Source organism: Rousettus aegyptiacus, unplaced genomic scaffold (genome assembly GCF_014176215.1).
Source record: "Rousettus aegyptiacus isolate mRouAeg1 unplaced genomic scaffold, mRouAeg1.p scaffold_m13_p_8, whole genome shotgun sequence".
Lineage (NCBI taxonomy): Eukaryota > Metazoa > Chordata > Mammalia > Chiroptera > Pteropodidae > Rousettus > Rousettus aegyptiacus.
This window is the reverse complement of record NW_023416311.1, coordinates 75260804-75275750: the sequence shown is the minus strand read 5'-3', so window position 1 is coordinate 75275750 and position 14947 is coordinate 75260804. Positions and strand designations below refer to the sequence as shown.

Genomic DNA, 14947 nt, shown 5'->3' with positions numbered 1-14947 from the left:
ATAGTCATCGTTACTTCCTATATACTGTGGTTCAAATTTCCATGAAATCAAGTCCCAAGGCTTAGATTCTAAAATAGGGGTAGAAGGTCTACATTCTGTTGTGAGCCCTGCATTTAAAAATATTTTTCTGCACATTAAAATATGACGCTATAGTGCCAAACCTAATGATTCTGCTTGTCGAATTACCCTTCTTACTTTTTTAAAAATGTAAAGTAACTGTTAACTAAAGACTACATACTGCATCATGTTTTATGGTATGCTAACATTTCCCTTTTCTAGTCATTTTTAGGGAATCTTACACAAGGACTAAATTTGTCAGTAAAACTAGCTTAATTTTAAGGAAATATCATGAATTTTGAAAAATACAAATGCTTTTGACTCTAGTTATAAGTTTTCCAACAACAGCATTGTTTCAGGCAATAAGTCTAAGACGGCATGCTACAGGTTGCTTATAGGCACGATACACATCAATGTGTCATGTGGTTAAGGAAATATTTCCTGGGGAACAAACTCTTAAGTGTATTATTATAATTATAATAAAAGTATTATAAATACTTATTCTTTATAATATTATAGTATAGGAATTGAGCTGATTCAGAAAGGAAAAGTACTTCTAGGGAGAAAAATATTAAGAATAAAGCCAAGTAAAACCGTGGAGACAGGCAGGAAAAGGTTATATGTCGAGAATAGTTAGCTGGGAAAAGTCCATCCTAGATGAAAGAAGGAAACTGTATAGAAACATAAGAGGAGATGATATTTCATAGAAAAGCACTGGTACATAAAAAAGCCCTCAATTAACAAATTAAGGTGTTGTGAGGGCCATTCACTCACAAATAATAATCCCATTCTTAACTATCTTGTAAAGATTCCCCTAATTAGCAGTAAAAGGTCTATGGGAGGATATTACTATTTAATGAAGCGCTTTAATAACACTTTATAAAATTTCTGATCTACTCTTTTCCTGTGATAATCACTCCAAAGGTAAACGCAACAGAAATGTTAATAGCTACTTTGCATTAGTCAAGCATTTAGTAAGTACCTTCTCTGTGGCACACGTACAGAGATCTTTAGATGTAATATCTATTTATTCTCTCTCAGCACTCCTGTGAGATAGTTGTAATTAATAATCCCATTTTACAACAGAGTAAACAGAAAAATGGCTTAGTACTAGTTTCAGGCTGCAAGGACACCTTCCTTATCTGAGTGGCAACTCCTCCAGACACTCTCTAAATGTAACAATAACAGCGTAAGGTTTTTGCTCTAAGGGTTTTGCTCTAAGATACACAAAAGCCTGAAAGGAGTAACTTGGGTTGTCATTTACAGCTGCAAGTTTCTTATCTTCTCCAAGCTACTTTTTTTTTTCTTTTATAGAATGAAAGGGTCCAAAGTAAGAATTTTGGAGTAAGACAGACCTGGATTCAATTCTAACTTCCTCGTTTATTTAATTCGTGGCCTTGAGCGATGTACTTAACTTTCCAAGCCTCGTCTGTAAACTGGGGATAATACTAGTATTTACCTCATAGGTGAGGATTTATGTAAACTGTTTAGCTTTGTATCTGGCATTTGCTTTCTCGGAATAACCATTAGCAGCTGTGTTGGTCTTAGGCAACCTTAGACTTGTCCCTCACCTTCCCTGTTCTGCCCTGCATTTCGGGGGAACAAACTCTGCAAATTCCATTTTTCCAGGCTTCTGTGTCAGCTGACTTCTGGTTGTGTTCAGGCCATGGAAGACACTAGCGGGAGAAGCCACAGAATTTTCTCATTTCCTCTCTACCTCAGGCAGCATCTTAGGCAGAAATAGAATCTTTTTGTGGTTCCAACTTTAGGCAACAGTAGTTCCCACTCCCACCCCATCCTAAGGCTCCAGCTTCTGCTGTTGGATTCCCATCTCTGGACTCTGATAAAACTAACACCTTCCTGGATGGAGCGGTGGAATTTTCCTGCTGATGTTGACCTATGGGCTTGTCAGTCTCTTCTATCACCCATGCAATCAATCCTTTGCATTAAATTCCCTCTATTTAAATATTCAGAGTGGTTTATATTATTATGGTTGGATCTTTACTGATATAACAATCAATAATAATGATGACGATGATGACGAAGAAGAAGAAATTAGTAGGCTGAATTAGACCTCTTAAGACAAGGCACCAACAGCTGGCCTTAAGTGTCTTTCTTTTGTGCAGTAAATATATATAAAATGCTTACTATGTGTCACATATAATCTAGGCTCTAAAGATAAGGCAATAAGCAAAACAGATAAGGTCCCTGTTCTCTGGCACTCACTGTAGTTGAAGACAAGAAAGAATAAAAATAAAGCATGTGAGAGAGATTGATAGTGAGGTGGAGGGAAGTTGTTTAAACGAGTATGGTCAGAGAAATTCTCTCGGATAAGGTGGTGCTTGAACAGTTAGAAGACACTGAGAAAGTGACTTATGCATATATCTGTAAAAAGAGTATTCCAGGAAACAGTAAATGCAAAGGCCCTGAGGCAGGAGTCTATTGAAAATGCTCATAGACTAGCATAGAATACGGAAAGGCTTAAGAGAATTAAAGTAGACTTGGGGGCTTGATCATATGCCTTTCTCTTTCTAGACTATATCAAGCTAGTGTTCTGTTCTCTTGATTTCAATGTTTCCTTCAGTGAATGTTATGAATTTGTGTTAATTAGAAACAAGCTCAGTAGGAGTTGTATATGCCGGTTCCAAAGAATGATAGTAATCAAAGAAAAGGAGTCATTTCTTAAGAAAAAAAATACATGAAATATGCTTTGGTTTAAGAATAATAAAGAGTTTAAGGAGTAATTCTTTTAAATTACTTAGGGATTATAAATGCTGACACTATGCAGAAACCCTAACAGAAAACTGGGCATAAGCAACAAATTTTTTATGTAAAGCCTGACAGGTTTTCAGCCTCCTGGTGTTAATACTAATCAAGCATCCTCTCCTTTTAAAAAGCGACCAGCAGGGCCCCACATAAATCCAGAGAGCAAAGCTGCAGATCTCAGCATCTTTTGATCTTAGTATTTTCAGAGAAATAAAAAGAAATGAATGCTATCATTTTTATCACCATTTTCCCCCAGAGATCTGTGTTGTTAGGAGATTCTATAGACTATCCTATGCTTCCAATTTTACTGATAGTATAAAAGTATCTCCTTTTGACTAAACTTAATACTTTATTGGTCGATGAATCTAAAAAAAAGAATAATTCACTGGGGCATAAAAACTGCTATAGAAAGAATCTCACTTTCTGCTGACACACTTTCCAGTGGCATTTCTATTACTGGGGTTCTAATCCTGGTTTTGTCCCAAAGAATAGGGTGACCTTGTTCCAGAATCTCTTTGTGCCTTCTTTCTTTCATTTGCAAAATACACCCAAAATGTCCTTACCTTTAAGGAAAATACATCCCTAAATGTTTTGCAAATGAGGGAAATTCTGAAAATACTGCACTATGTCTAATGGGTAACAAAGAGTGAGGAGCAGACTGAATGAAAACTTTTTCTGCTTTACCTCTCCTCCCCTCTCCTCTTTCTAAAGAAGGTGGGCTGTGGGAAGATACTAGCATTCCTATGCCTCAAGAAAAACTGAAAATTGAAAAACATTGGCATTTTGTTCTGCTACAGCCTTTATCTCTTTCCCACCTTCTGCTTCCTTCTTTTTCCTTTTTTTTTTTTTTGCGTTTATACCAAATGCACTTTTACTTCTTCAATATTACACTAAACCAACCTTCTACACTCCCAAAATTCAATTCTCTTCTTCGTCTCCAGGATAGCTACATAATCTTAGTTAGTTCTACCCTGTTAGTTGAAGAAGGATATTTGGAGTTTGAACTCCATCCCTTGCTCTGCTTAGCAAGTTATGCACTTGACATGGGACTGTGATAAAGGGACATGTTTCTGTATCTTCACCCAGATAGGTATCTTTTTCTCAATTACACAAAACATGCCACATGGGCTAACAAATGCCTTACTTCTAGCCCCTCTTTTACAAGTTGCAAACAAAATTGCTGACTTCATAGTTATCAAGTACTGTTTGATTATCTCATTAAAGTAATTCATAAGGGTATTTCTAAAATTAAATTTTGTATTCAATGCAAGCAGTGAATCTTTGCAACCCCAGTTTTGATTCAACCTTATCTTTTCTTCCCTCACATGTTTTTTGATTTTTTTTTGTTTCACTATACATTTTTAAAGAAAATGAAAACAAAAGCCTGATAAAAATCTACATCGTCCACACAAGATTGAATCTAGCTGACATATTTGATATGATAATCTTCTATGCAAGCTTTCAAAATTAAAATGATTTTTAATAGGTTGTGTATAGTCTGAATTTAATTAAAATGCCATCTATCCATAGCATAACCCTTTCCCCTAAGCCAATAAAAATGTTAAGAAATAAACATTTACTTTGAAATGTTTAACACATCCCTTTTAAGAACAAAATAAACAAGCAAGCTCTATTGTGTACTTAGAAGCTAGTCCTTATTTCTCAAAACATGATGCAACCATAAAATTCATGCTAACCTCAAATAGTAATGACACTGCTCCTGTTATTTCTGCCATATATATATTACATTATATTATATATAGAATAATAATAAAATAATTGATACATATTTGTTTTCTAATTATAACTTGGGACACAGTTATAACACTGTTAGTTAACGGATCAACCCTGTACCTTGTCATCACTTACCCCACACCTCTCCCTGGGGGCAAGGTCTGTAGTTTCAGAATGTTCTCAGCTATCTGGTTCTGATGCAGGGTAAGGTCAGACTGGAAGTATGACAATGTCAAAGGTGACCAAACTCTTTCAGAGAAGCTTACCTTGCCACACCCACCTACCAAGGGCTATATCTGTTATATGAGCTCTAGATCAGTACTCAGAAATTCTGTATCTTACTGAATCCCTTCTGTGGTACTAGCCTGTTGCTGAGCTTTTAGTGCCTCGTTTAAAAAATACTTTCAACAATTACTTGTCCTTTTTCTCTATAAGAGCAATGTGAAGATTTAATGAGGTTATGCACAAAAGTACTTTTTAATCTACAAAACATAAATGTATATAATAGCTACACTATATGGAATACAGATTAAGTATTAGGAGTAGCACTAGATGTTTTATATGTTACTTCTTATTAATTCTCAGCAAAACTCTGAAAGTTTCATAGTCATACTCGATTTATACAGGAGTTTCCTGAAGTTTAGTGAGGTTAGGTGTCTTGCAAGGTCAAATAGCAACAAGTGTTTCAATCAGGATTTAAACATAAATCAGTCTGAATCCAAACTCCATATTTTATTCATTATAATCCTACTTCAAAATATAGGCTATCCTTTTCCTGCATACCACAATCAAGGCAATCACTGTTTAATGATCTTAAACAATGGACTGAAGAAGAAAAAACGTGCAAAACAGCAAGTCCCTCTGGCAAAGCTGATTGAGAAAATACCCCGGCACTATACAATCTATGCTTAAATTTTAGAATAGACCACTGATGACCTGGAAAACCCCTTCGATTCCATATTTTTTTACAGTTTTGATTCATAAAGTAAAGGAGGGAAATGAGATATTGAAGATACAAGACTAATATGACTTTCTACCTCAGTAAAAGTGGAGCTTAGGTTTTTCACCAGAAGTTCTATGCTTGTCACTTTATCAAGCAGATGCAAAAATCACAAATAATATAAAGCTGGAAAAATACAAAGATTTTCTCAGTTTTGGAAAACAGCTAAGTAACATCAGAAAAGTCTTTTTAGAAATGTAGAAAAGTCCTTTTCACAGTAGCTAATATTTCTTCTTTAGGCTTTGATATAAAATTTGGCTTATAAACAATATAACTATATTTTTACTCTTTACAAAAATCAGGTTATCAAGTAAGGTATTCACAACACCGATAAATTCTGCTGTTTAAAATGGTTACACTATGTACACCAATGTTTATTCTCTTAGAAGATTTTACATGACAGTTTTAAGTCACTGGAATGAAAATAGCTAAGGAAAGGAGAAATGCCTGATTAATATTCAAAATTCTTTAAAAGGAGTTTCCATACACTTCATATTCAAAATTCAATAAAAAGGAGTTTCCATACATATATAATAATCAAAAGTACATTTTTTGAGCAGCTCTTGAGCAAACACTTTTTGGCTGGTTGAGCACAGATCTAGGGGCTTTACTTCTCATAATGAAACCATCAGACCATCATGTTATATCCTACCTTTGTACATTTAGAAAAATTTTCAGGACCTTATCAATCATTTATCTCTGTGTCCTCAGCTAGTGAACTTTTAGCATCATTACTTCCATAAAATTCTGCTCCCCAGACCCAAGTTCCACAGGGCCATGCCTATGAGATTAGCTTATGATCACAAATATTCTGTTGTAGTTCCTGGTTTAACAGTGAGACCAAACTTCATCCAATTCTCCTATGTGTCTTTACTAAATGGTTCTCTTTCTCAGTAGTTTTACGATGGAAAGCATATTCGATTGTTCCTGCCATAGCTATTGTGTTTACCTGCTCTTCTGTTCTGGAGACCATCACGTAGATGTCAAAGAAAGAGTCCTTGTCTAGATGCTTTTGAAGGCTTTTGAGTATGACCAGTGGTGATACCTCAGAATCTAGTGTGTAAATACTTTTAGCCTCTAGACTGGTTATGCTGCTGTTGAGAGTGGTCAGGGCAATTTTATGGCCAGAGACCCTTTTCAGATCTTTTAAAAAATATTTAAAGATTGAGATTTTTTTTTCTTTATAAGTTGCCTCTTCTATCTTTGTGGATCTCTTTAAAACTGGGGTCAGTGGGACAGGAGTTAGGGAGCTTTTTTCTTCTACCACTGCTAAATTCTGCAAATGTCTGTGGTGGGAATAAAATCAGGGAGAAGTTGTGACTATCTTGTTTTTGTGCTAGCCACTTTTGTTTGGCCTACATTAGTTCTAGGATTTACTTTCTCCTCTAACCTAAGCAAAAAGAGTACTGTCAACCTTGTATGTTTAATCCGATTTACCACAGTGTAGGGATCCACATAGGAGTTACTGAAGCTTCAGAATAATAAAGTGTTCCTTTGTGGCTATGTCTTTTTTTGTAATGGCTACCAGGCATTATGAAGTGATAGTGTTTGCCTCTTTACTCAGGTCACTAGGAAACTCGGGGCAAAATTAGTGGCCCACCTTTAGTAAGTGGAAGGAACTTGTGGTACATATTTAAGGTATTGATCCCAGTTGTCTATTATTTTCCTTTCCCTGTGATTTTCTAATTTATTTTATTTTTCAGTTGTGATTTTAATGAAGCTAACTCGATTCTAATCAGAGAGTCAGAATAATGATAATTATTATTATTATATGTAAAAACATAAGATCTAAGAAGTAATCTGTAGTACCAGCTGGTCAGTCACAGAAACAAGAGGGTTCAAGACTGTATGGAAAACTGATAGCCTGTGTGTAATGGGTTGCAAGATCTTAAAGGTATGAAAGTAGGATCGATCGAATACATGAGGGCATATATGAGAATCGCTGTGCAAGTCCCAAAGCTTCATGAATTTAAATAGAGAACCCTAGTGTTCCTGCCGTTTGACTGCCTGACATGGCTTCATCCTAGGCACTGATTTGAGAATCCTTCCATGGTTAATTTGAATTAATCTTTTATATTACCCTTATTTAAGTCTCAAGGAAAACTCTTAGATCACAAATGGCCAAGCCAAATATGCTTATGAATTGTTTTCTAGTTCCTGACTGTCAAATTGTTCCCTACTGGAAAGTTTTCTTTCAGCTCGTATTTACAGAGTCACCGAGATATACATAGTATTAAATTGTATAAAACACGCACAATGGCAGGAGGCTGATTTGATCAAAGACAAATATATGCTCTTGAATCCTTTAAATTATGGTAGTTCAAAGCGGATATCTGGGTATTACAGAATGAAAGAACTTTTAAAGCATTATGCCTCTAGAAAAAAGTGCCGAAGTTAACCTAAAGAATATAAACGCAATAGCTCCATAACGTTCCTATAGTTAACACAAATTTGATGCTAACTGAAAAATATTAGTCTTGCTTGCATTACTCAGTCAACTCCAATCAGTTCACCCTTCATGATTTATCATTAAATTTCTTGTCCTATAATGTGCTTTATGTAATAGAAACTTTTAGGATCGATTTTTAAAATACAGGAGTTTCTGCTCTGATATGATACGTTAATTCTTGAAAAAGCCCTTTCTGCAAAATTGCACACTAAAAATAATAGGCATATGGGGAAAATAGCACTAGAGTCAGAGAATTCAAAGACAGAACACTAACAATAACAATTCTAAGAAAATACTAGCACAATTTAAAATATCTATGGCAAATTCCTAACAAAGAAATACTGTAGTAAACACAAGAGATTAAACTTAAAAAAAAAAAAGGTGAAAAAGTTAATAAGGAAGGGTTGAGCCTTCTGGGTTATGAGAACAAGAGGTCAACATACCAAGAACAGGCAGAAATACATAGCAAGGACTCAATTGTTTGTTGAGTGAATGAAAAAATAATGCAAGTAACTTGAAATGATCATTGTAATTGAAGCTACATTTAATTACTTCAAGATCCAAATTTAACAGAATTAAATATAATAAATAAGCTGCAGAGTGTGTTATAAGGTGGTATGGGGAAAACAGACCAGGGTAAGGAAGATTAGGAGTCTCACTGTTGTAAGGAGCAGGGAGAGTAGCAATTTTAAATACAGTATTCAGGCTAGACCTCATTGAGAAGATGACTGTTGAGAAAAGTTAAGGTAAGGGAATTAGCCATGTAGATATTTTTGGGAAGACTATACAAGGCAAAGAAAAGAGACAATGTAGACTCCCTGAGTCGGGAACACGCCTGGCATGCATGAAGAGTGTAGTTGGAGAAGAGTAAAGAGGAGGAAATAGTTAAGAGATGAGTGCAGAGAAGTAATGGAAACCCAGATTGTACAGGCCTTGCAGGACTTTGTAAGAACTTTGGATTTAAGTAAAAATAGGGAGCCATTGAAGGGTTTGAGTAAAGAATACAACCTGATTCACTCTGTCTCTGTATTAAGGATATAGGGAGCCAGAGTAGTTAGTATGGGGAAATCCACTGAAAAGGCTATTTAGAGTAATCCAGTGAAAGAGTGGCAGCAGTGGAGGCAGTGAGAATTAGTCAGATCTTGGATATATTTTGAAGGTAAAGCCAATGAATGGGATTTTCTGAGGGATTAGATATAGGTTGTGAGACAGAGGAGGAAATCAAAAACACTCGAGGGTTTGGGGCTTGAGCCAGACAGAGCAGACATCTGACATGGGAAACACTGCTGGGGGAACAGGTTTGTGCAAATGTTTTGGAAATAACATTTGGGTATGTTAAATATTAGGTGTCTATTAAATGTCTAATCAATAATAAGATATGAGTCTGGAATCCATGGAAGAAGTCTTAACTGAAAATATAAATTTGGGGGTCGAGTGACATATGAATGATAAGCTCACTGAGGAAATGACCAATGGTAGGGCAGATAAAAATGCCAAGGACTAAGACTGGATACTCTAACACTAAGACACCAAAGAAAAGAGCATGAATGAACAAAGGAGAATGAGAAAGAATAGCAGTGAAATAAAAGGACAATCTCAAAAAGTCATAGTGTCATGGAAGCCTAGTGAATTTCAAGTTAGGTAAATGCTCAGAATTGACTATTAGATCTAGTAATATGGAAATCATCTGTGATGTAGCAAGATCACTTTCAGTAGAATGATGGAGGTGAAAATCTGACAGGAGCAGTTTTAAGAAAAAATGAGAAGAGGTATTAGATACAGTAAGTACAGACGATTCTTTTGAGAAATTTTGCTTCAAAGGGAGGAACAACATGGGAATATAACTGGCAGGTTTTTTGTTTTTGTTTTTTCAAGATAGGAAAAATAACATGTCTGTATGATTATGGAAAAATCCAGAAGAAAGGATGTTGAAAAAATCATCTACATGCTTATGAAGTAACTGAGAATTAAGACAAGTACAGGGTTGAAGAGTATGGGAGTGAAGATGGTGAGTAATAGTCTGATGACTTGAAATTAAGGGGTGTGTCACTCTCTCTGCATTCCTACAGGGGGAGAGTGTATTTTCTCCCAGTGCGGAAACTTCTTGGCTCTTGATAGGATTGATGGACCTGAAGCTGGTTCCCTTCATTATTCACAATTTAAAAAATTCATATGAACATCACACACATGAATTTCTGATCAAATAGCTTACACTTTAAAAAAATGTCCCTGCTCTGGGAAAATGTGAGCTAATTTTTTCATGGCAGAGTTTGGTTTTACTTACATCTGTGTTACAGGAGCGATACCGTTTCCTTTCCCCAAGGCAATATTTTCCACCTCCTGAAGGTCTGAAAACACATTTTGTTTAACATGTGAATATAATATCTATCCGTATTGACAGTACATATATTGCTTGATGAAAACACATTAATATTTACTTTAAGACAATATGAGATTTGACATTTTATTAGTTAATAAAATAATCATACTGGTGATTGTTAGCAATTATGATTATGATTGTTGAATGTAAAAATTAAGGCAATTTAATGTATCTTTACAATTGTCATGATTTACATTCTTAAGAAAATGCAATTAAATCAATGTATTTTCTAATTATCATAGTAAATAGGTGATCGGTTCAATGTGAGTTTTAAAATAACTTATTGATAATGAAAAGCCATTTGTATCATATTCAACAAAACCCATAATCTGATGCTATATGTTCACCAAGTAGGAAATGGAAAGTTTGCTTTTTTTCCAGATTAGAAACAAGGAGGGGACACTAAATAGCTCTCTGGAAATAGCTTCAGTTCAAAGTAAATAATGCAGAAATGAATTTCTGTCTCATTTCAAATATACGTTTTTAAAAAATTAAATCTAAACATCAGATGGGTTTGCATTATATGAACTACTTTGTTACACTCAAATTAATGAAAAAGTGAAATGTCAAATGTTTGACCTTCATAAATTAATTTTGGAAGTACTTAACATTAGGAAAAGCCATACATTATTATTTGAATGCTATTTTTGAGTGGAGAAAACTAACTTGCTTTTTTTTTTAAAAAAAAAAAAGAGGTCTGGTCATTCTCTTCAGTATCTGGGTATATTATTTATTCTTACAGGGTTTTATAATTTTGGTTATTAATTTACAGTAGCCTGCAGTTGAATTTAGGTTAATTATTCTGTATTTATTTTAAAAAGATCAAGTCTAAATTATACTTTTGGGCCACTGGCATTAAAAGGATAGTTAAAGTTACAATTTTGAATATATTTCGAATGCCAGCGAATGCTGACTCTAAGCAAGGGAAGGAAACGACCCAGCTTGAACCAGTTTGGGAGAAATGGTGGGTCAGACAAAAACAAGGTAGTGGGGATGATGGTAGCATGACTGGTTTATGAGTGGGCGACAGTGAGCTCTGTTTGGCCAGAGGGTGATAATAGATAGAAAGGAGGAGAATGTAAACACAGGACGAGTATAAAGGGAAACCATTTCAGGCTAAAAAGAGTAAAAGAGTCCTTTAGAGAGAGAAACCGAAGAGAGGGATCCTGAGTTCAAATGAGAAAAAAATAAAAACAGACCATCTTCTACCCCAGAAGAGGGAAAAAGTAGAAGTGATATCATAACATTCTGTACCAAAATATGTTAGGAAAAAAAGACCCACAACCTGAGCTGTAGACAAAAATGTGAGCATGTTTAGTCTTCGGAAGGACTGGAAAGACCAACTAGAGGAACAGTCCACCTGCAATTGGCACTGGTAGAAGAGAAGCAATACAGCTAGCAAAGAATACTGATGGGACTAGCCTTACGCCAGGGGGACTCTGGCTGGGGCAAAAGAGGGGTGGGAGAGGAGCAGTCTGACCTGCATAAAACAGTCATGAGGAGAAAAGCGGTGGCAACTCTGGAAGATGATTAATGGGGGCATGTGAATGGAAACTATTTGAACACGTGGGCAGTATTCTTTTCATTGTGATTTGTGATGCGAATCAAGGCATTTCAACCCTTGAAGTGCTCTCATTGGTCCTTTTAATACTAATGTAGCAGTAATAATTTTATGTGACATGTGAAAAGACCTTAGGTTTCCTGGGAATAATGGTAATGTAGCTAAGACCAGACCTGAATTCATCCATAATTCAGCAGTTTGGGGAAGAGGAAATCTATCTGATTATTACTAGATTAAAAAATCTGGCTACACCTGGGATGGATACACGTTTTTCTTTTTTTTCTTTTTCTTTTATTTTTAGTTACATAGTAAGGGGCAGGGAAGAAAAAGAAAGTCTGTCTAACAAGGCTCCTCCACTTCCCTGTGCCTATTGCTTGTTCCGAAGACAAGCACTTGGCTCACTAGTGAAACGTTTTTACAGATAACATGTGAAACCACAGCTTTGAATCATTTCCAACTGTGTCTTTTTGTTGGCTCCGGCTTACTTTAGCTACTTACGCTGGACTGTCACAGTGTCTTAGGGATGAGGAGACGCCTCCCCCGCAGGTCCTGCTGCACTCTCCCCACAGTGACCAGGCACCCCAGCCCCCATCTACGCTCTGTGGCCAAGTGCCGAAAGGAACACAATCTCCCTGATAACACCACTGCAAGATTTCACAGAAAACACAGAATTAGCTTTTTGGCAGATAGAACTATCAGGATCGAAATACATAAGGGTCAGGCAATGACCAATTATAGGCATTAGCATTCTCCCAATAGATAACAGACTGAGAGTTCTTTAACTGTGTTTAGACATTGGTGAAGGTGCATGTGATTTGCAAATTATCTTTAGCCAAGCAATGATTTATAAATCTCTAACGTGTACCAGGAACCTAAAAAACTTGACTTCTTTTTCCCTATTTCTCCTACTCCAGACTTCTAGTGTTTCTCATTATAGAGACCTCAAAAAGTCTTTTTTAGATATTTTAGTATTAAAGTGTTTTTTTTCTTTATATTCCACTATTATTAGACTCATGGAATGATAACGCAATATGGAAAGTTCCCCAGTAAGGAATTTTTATGATGGTAATTGCTTTTTCTTAAAAAAAAAAAAAAAAAAAAAAAGTCTGATTGAGGCTACAATAGTAAAAGAATGTGTTGTGGCATTTCATCTACACGAGTACTGCAGACATAATAAAAGTAATGCCAAGACACTAGGGATTGGGTACAAAAAAACCCTTATATACACTGACTAGCCATGTGTATAGCGCCTGCATGAACATGTGTACTGGAATTCCTCTCAGCTTTGCTTGCTGCAATAAACCACACATACTGCACATAAGTAGAAAGCCAGGAATAATTTATCGAGACGCAGACATCAAATAATCAGCTCATAACTCTAACATGATAAATCTTACTTGCAGAATATGGTAAAAAAAAGAAAGCCTTTTTTTTTTTTTAGACCAAGCATTTCTATGCTTTTATTGGTGCATTTTTGTGAATGATCATCAAATGTTGACAAACCATACTGATGCTATGAAAGTCATTTGCTTATATGAATAACAACAGGCAACATTATATGAGCTGAATAAGTGTCAGCAATGTTAGATTACGAAATAAAAATTCAACCTTATATTAAAATGTAAAGAGATTATGATATCTGGTGCTTAAAAAGTAAAAGTAATTAGTTTATTATACTAATTCTATATATCCCGATTTTTTTCAACTTTCACTTTTTCACTTCTACCACCCTATACCAAACTGGCAAACACATTAGCTTCTTACCTTCTTACCTGCCTCTACCTTTTTCTACCTATAATCAATTTGTTCTCCAGTAAGCATTCAGAAAGATCTTTTAAAAACATATTATGACGTCATGTCTCATTTTTTGCTTAAAAGATTGCAGTAGTTTCCTACTTCCCTTAACTCTGGTCAACAGTGGCCCAGCCCCTGCCTCCTGCTCTAGCCTTACTCTCTCTGTCTTTCACAGATTGCTCCAGACACACTGGCCTTTCTTTTCCTTAATAAATTCAGCTTGTTCCTTCTATAGGGCACATGGCATTTGCTGGTCCTTCTGAAAACACTTTTCTCACAATTCCTTATATTGTTGTCTTCTTGTCATTCAGCCTCAGGTCAAGTGTCTTTCTTTGACCACACTCATCTGAAGTAGTACACCTCCCCGCCCCTCCTTGCCCTCCTTTCCCTCAACTCCAGGATTTCACAGTGATTACATCCTCCCGTTTTAGTTGACACTACTTTAAATTGCCCTATTTCGTTTATTTTTCAAATTACTTCATTGTTCTGTTCATCTCCTTTTGTTAGTATGTAAAAGCCTTGACAGCACCATGTGGCTATTTGAATTTAAATTAATTAATATTAAAAATTTGGTTCTTCGCACCCACTAGCCACACTACTAGGGCTTCCTAGCCACAGGTAGCTACTGGCTACTATATTGGACAGAGCAGATCTGCACATTTCTATCATTGGAAATGTCAAATATCTAGAACAGTGCCTAGCAGTAGATAGGCAACAAAAATTTATTGAATGCATGAATACATTAGTTAAATTTTAGAATTCTGTTTTCTGTTTTGTTTGTTACATGTCAGTAAGAAAATGGAAATACTGGAAGGTAAAGAAAGTCAAAGTCATCTTTGTTTTCCTGGTAGTTGGCACTCAGTGAATATTTTAGTAGTTATAACAGCATTAAAGACTTTTTAGATAAGTGCTGAGCAATTATCATTTGTACATAAAACATTAGGCAAAAGGAAGTCAAAATTTGGTTGGCTATAAAGCAGAATTTTCTGACCCTTAACCTAATAAATATTAAAATGGGACATTAGGAAAGATTATGAGTTTTGATAATGAAAATTACCATGCAAAAATAATCATCTGTCCAAAATTATAAAGCAGAGATAGTTGGCTGAACTGACAATATAGTACTAACTCTGGGAGTAGGGCTGCTGATAATGTACACTTGAGAGGGAGAGAATGTTCCAGCTGTCAGCTCATGACTTACCTAAT

General features: G+C 35.6%; 1 protein-coding gene across 9 annotated transcripts in view; it reads right to left on the bottom strand.

Moving 5' to 3' along the window:
* Positions 1 to 14947, bottom strand: part of ADAMTS6 (ADAM metallopeptidase with thrombospondin type 1 motif 6) — a 241289-nt gene that overhangs the window by 69578 nt on the left and 156764 nt on the right. For all 9 annotated transcript variants that reach the window (XR_004952441.1, XM_036225498.1, XM_036225492.1 and 6 more), the window contains 2 exons: positions 12446 to 12591; positions 10291 to 10354 (listed from right to left, as the gene is read on the bottom strand). Coding sequence is in view for 8 of the 9 variants with exons in the window: in XM_036225498.1 (XP_036081391.1) it covers positions 10291 to 10354; positions 12446 to 12591 (210 nt within the window). In the remaining variant the exon portion in view is untranslated. The remainder of the gene's footprint in view (positions 1 to 10290; positions 10355 to 12445; positions 12592 to 14947) is intronic.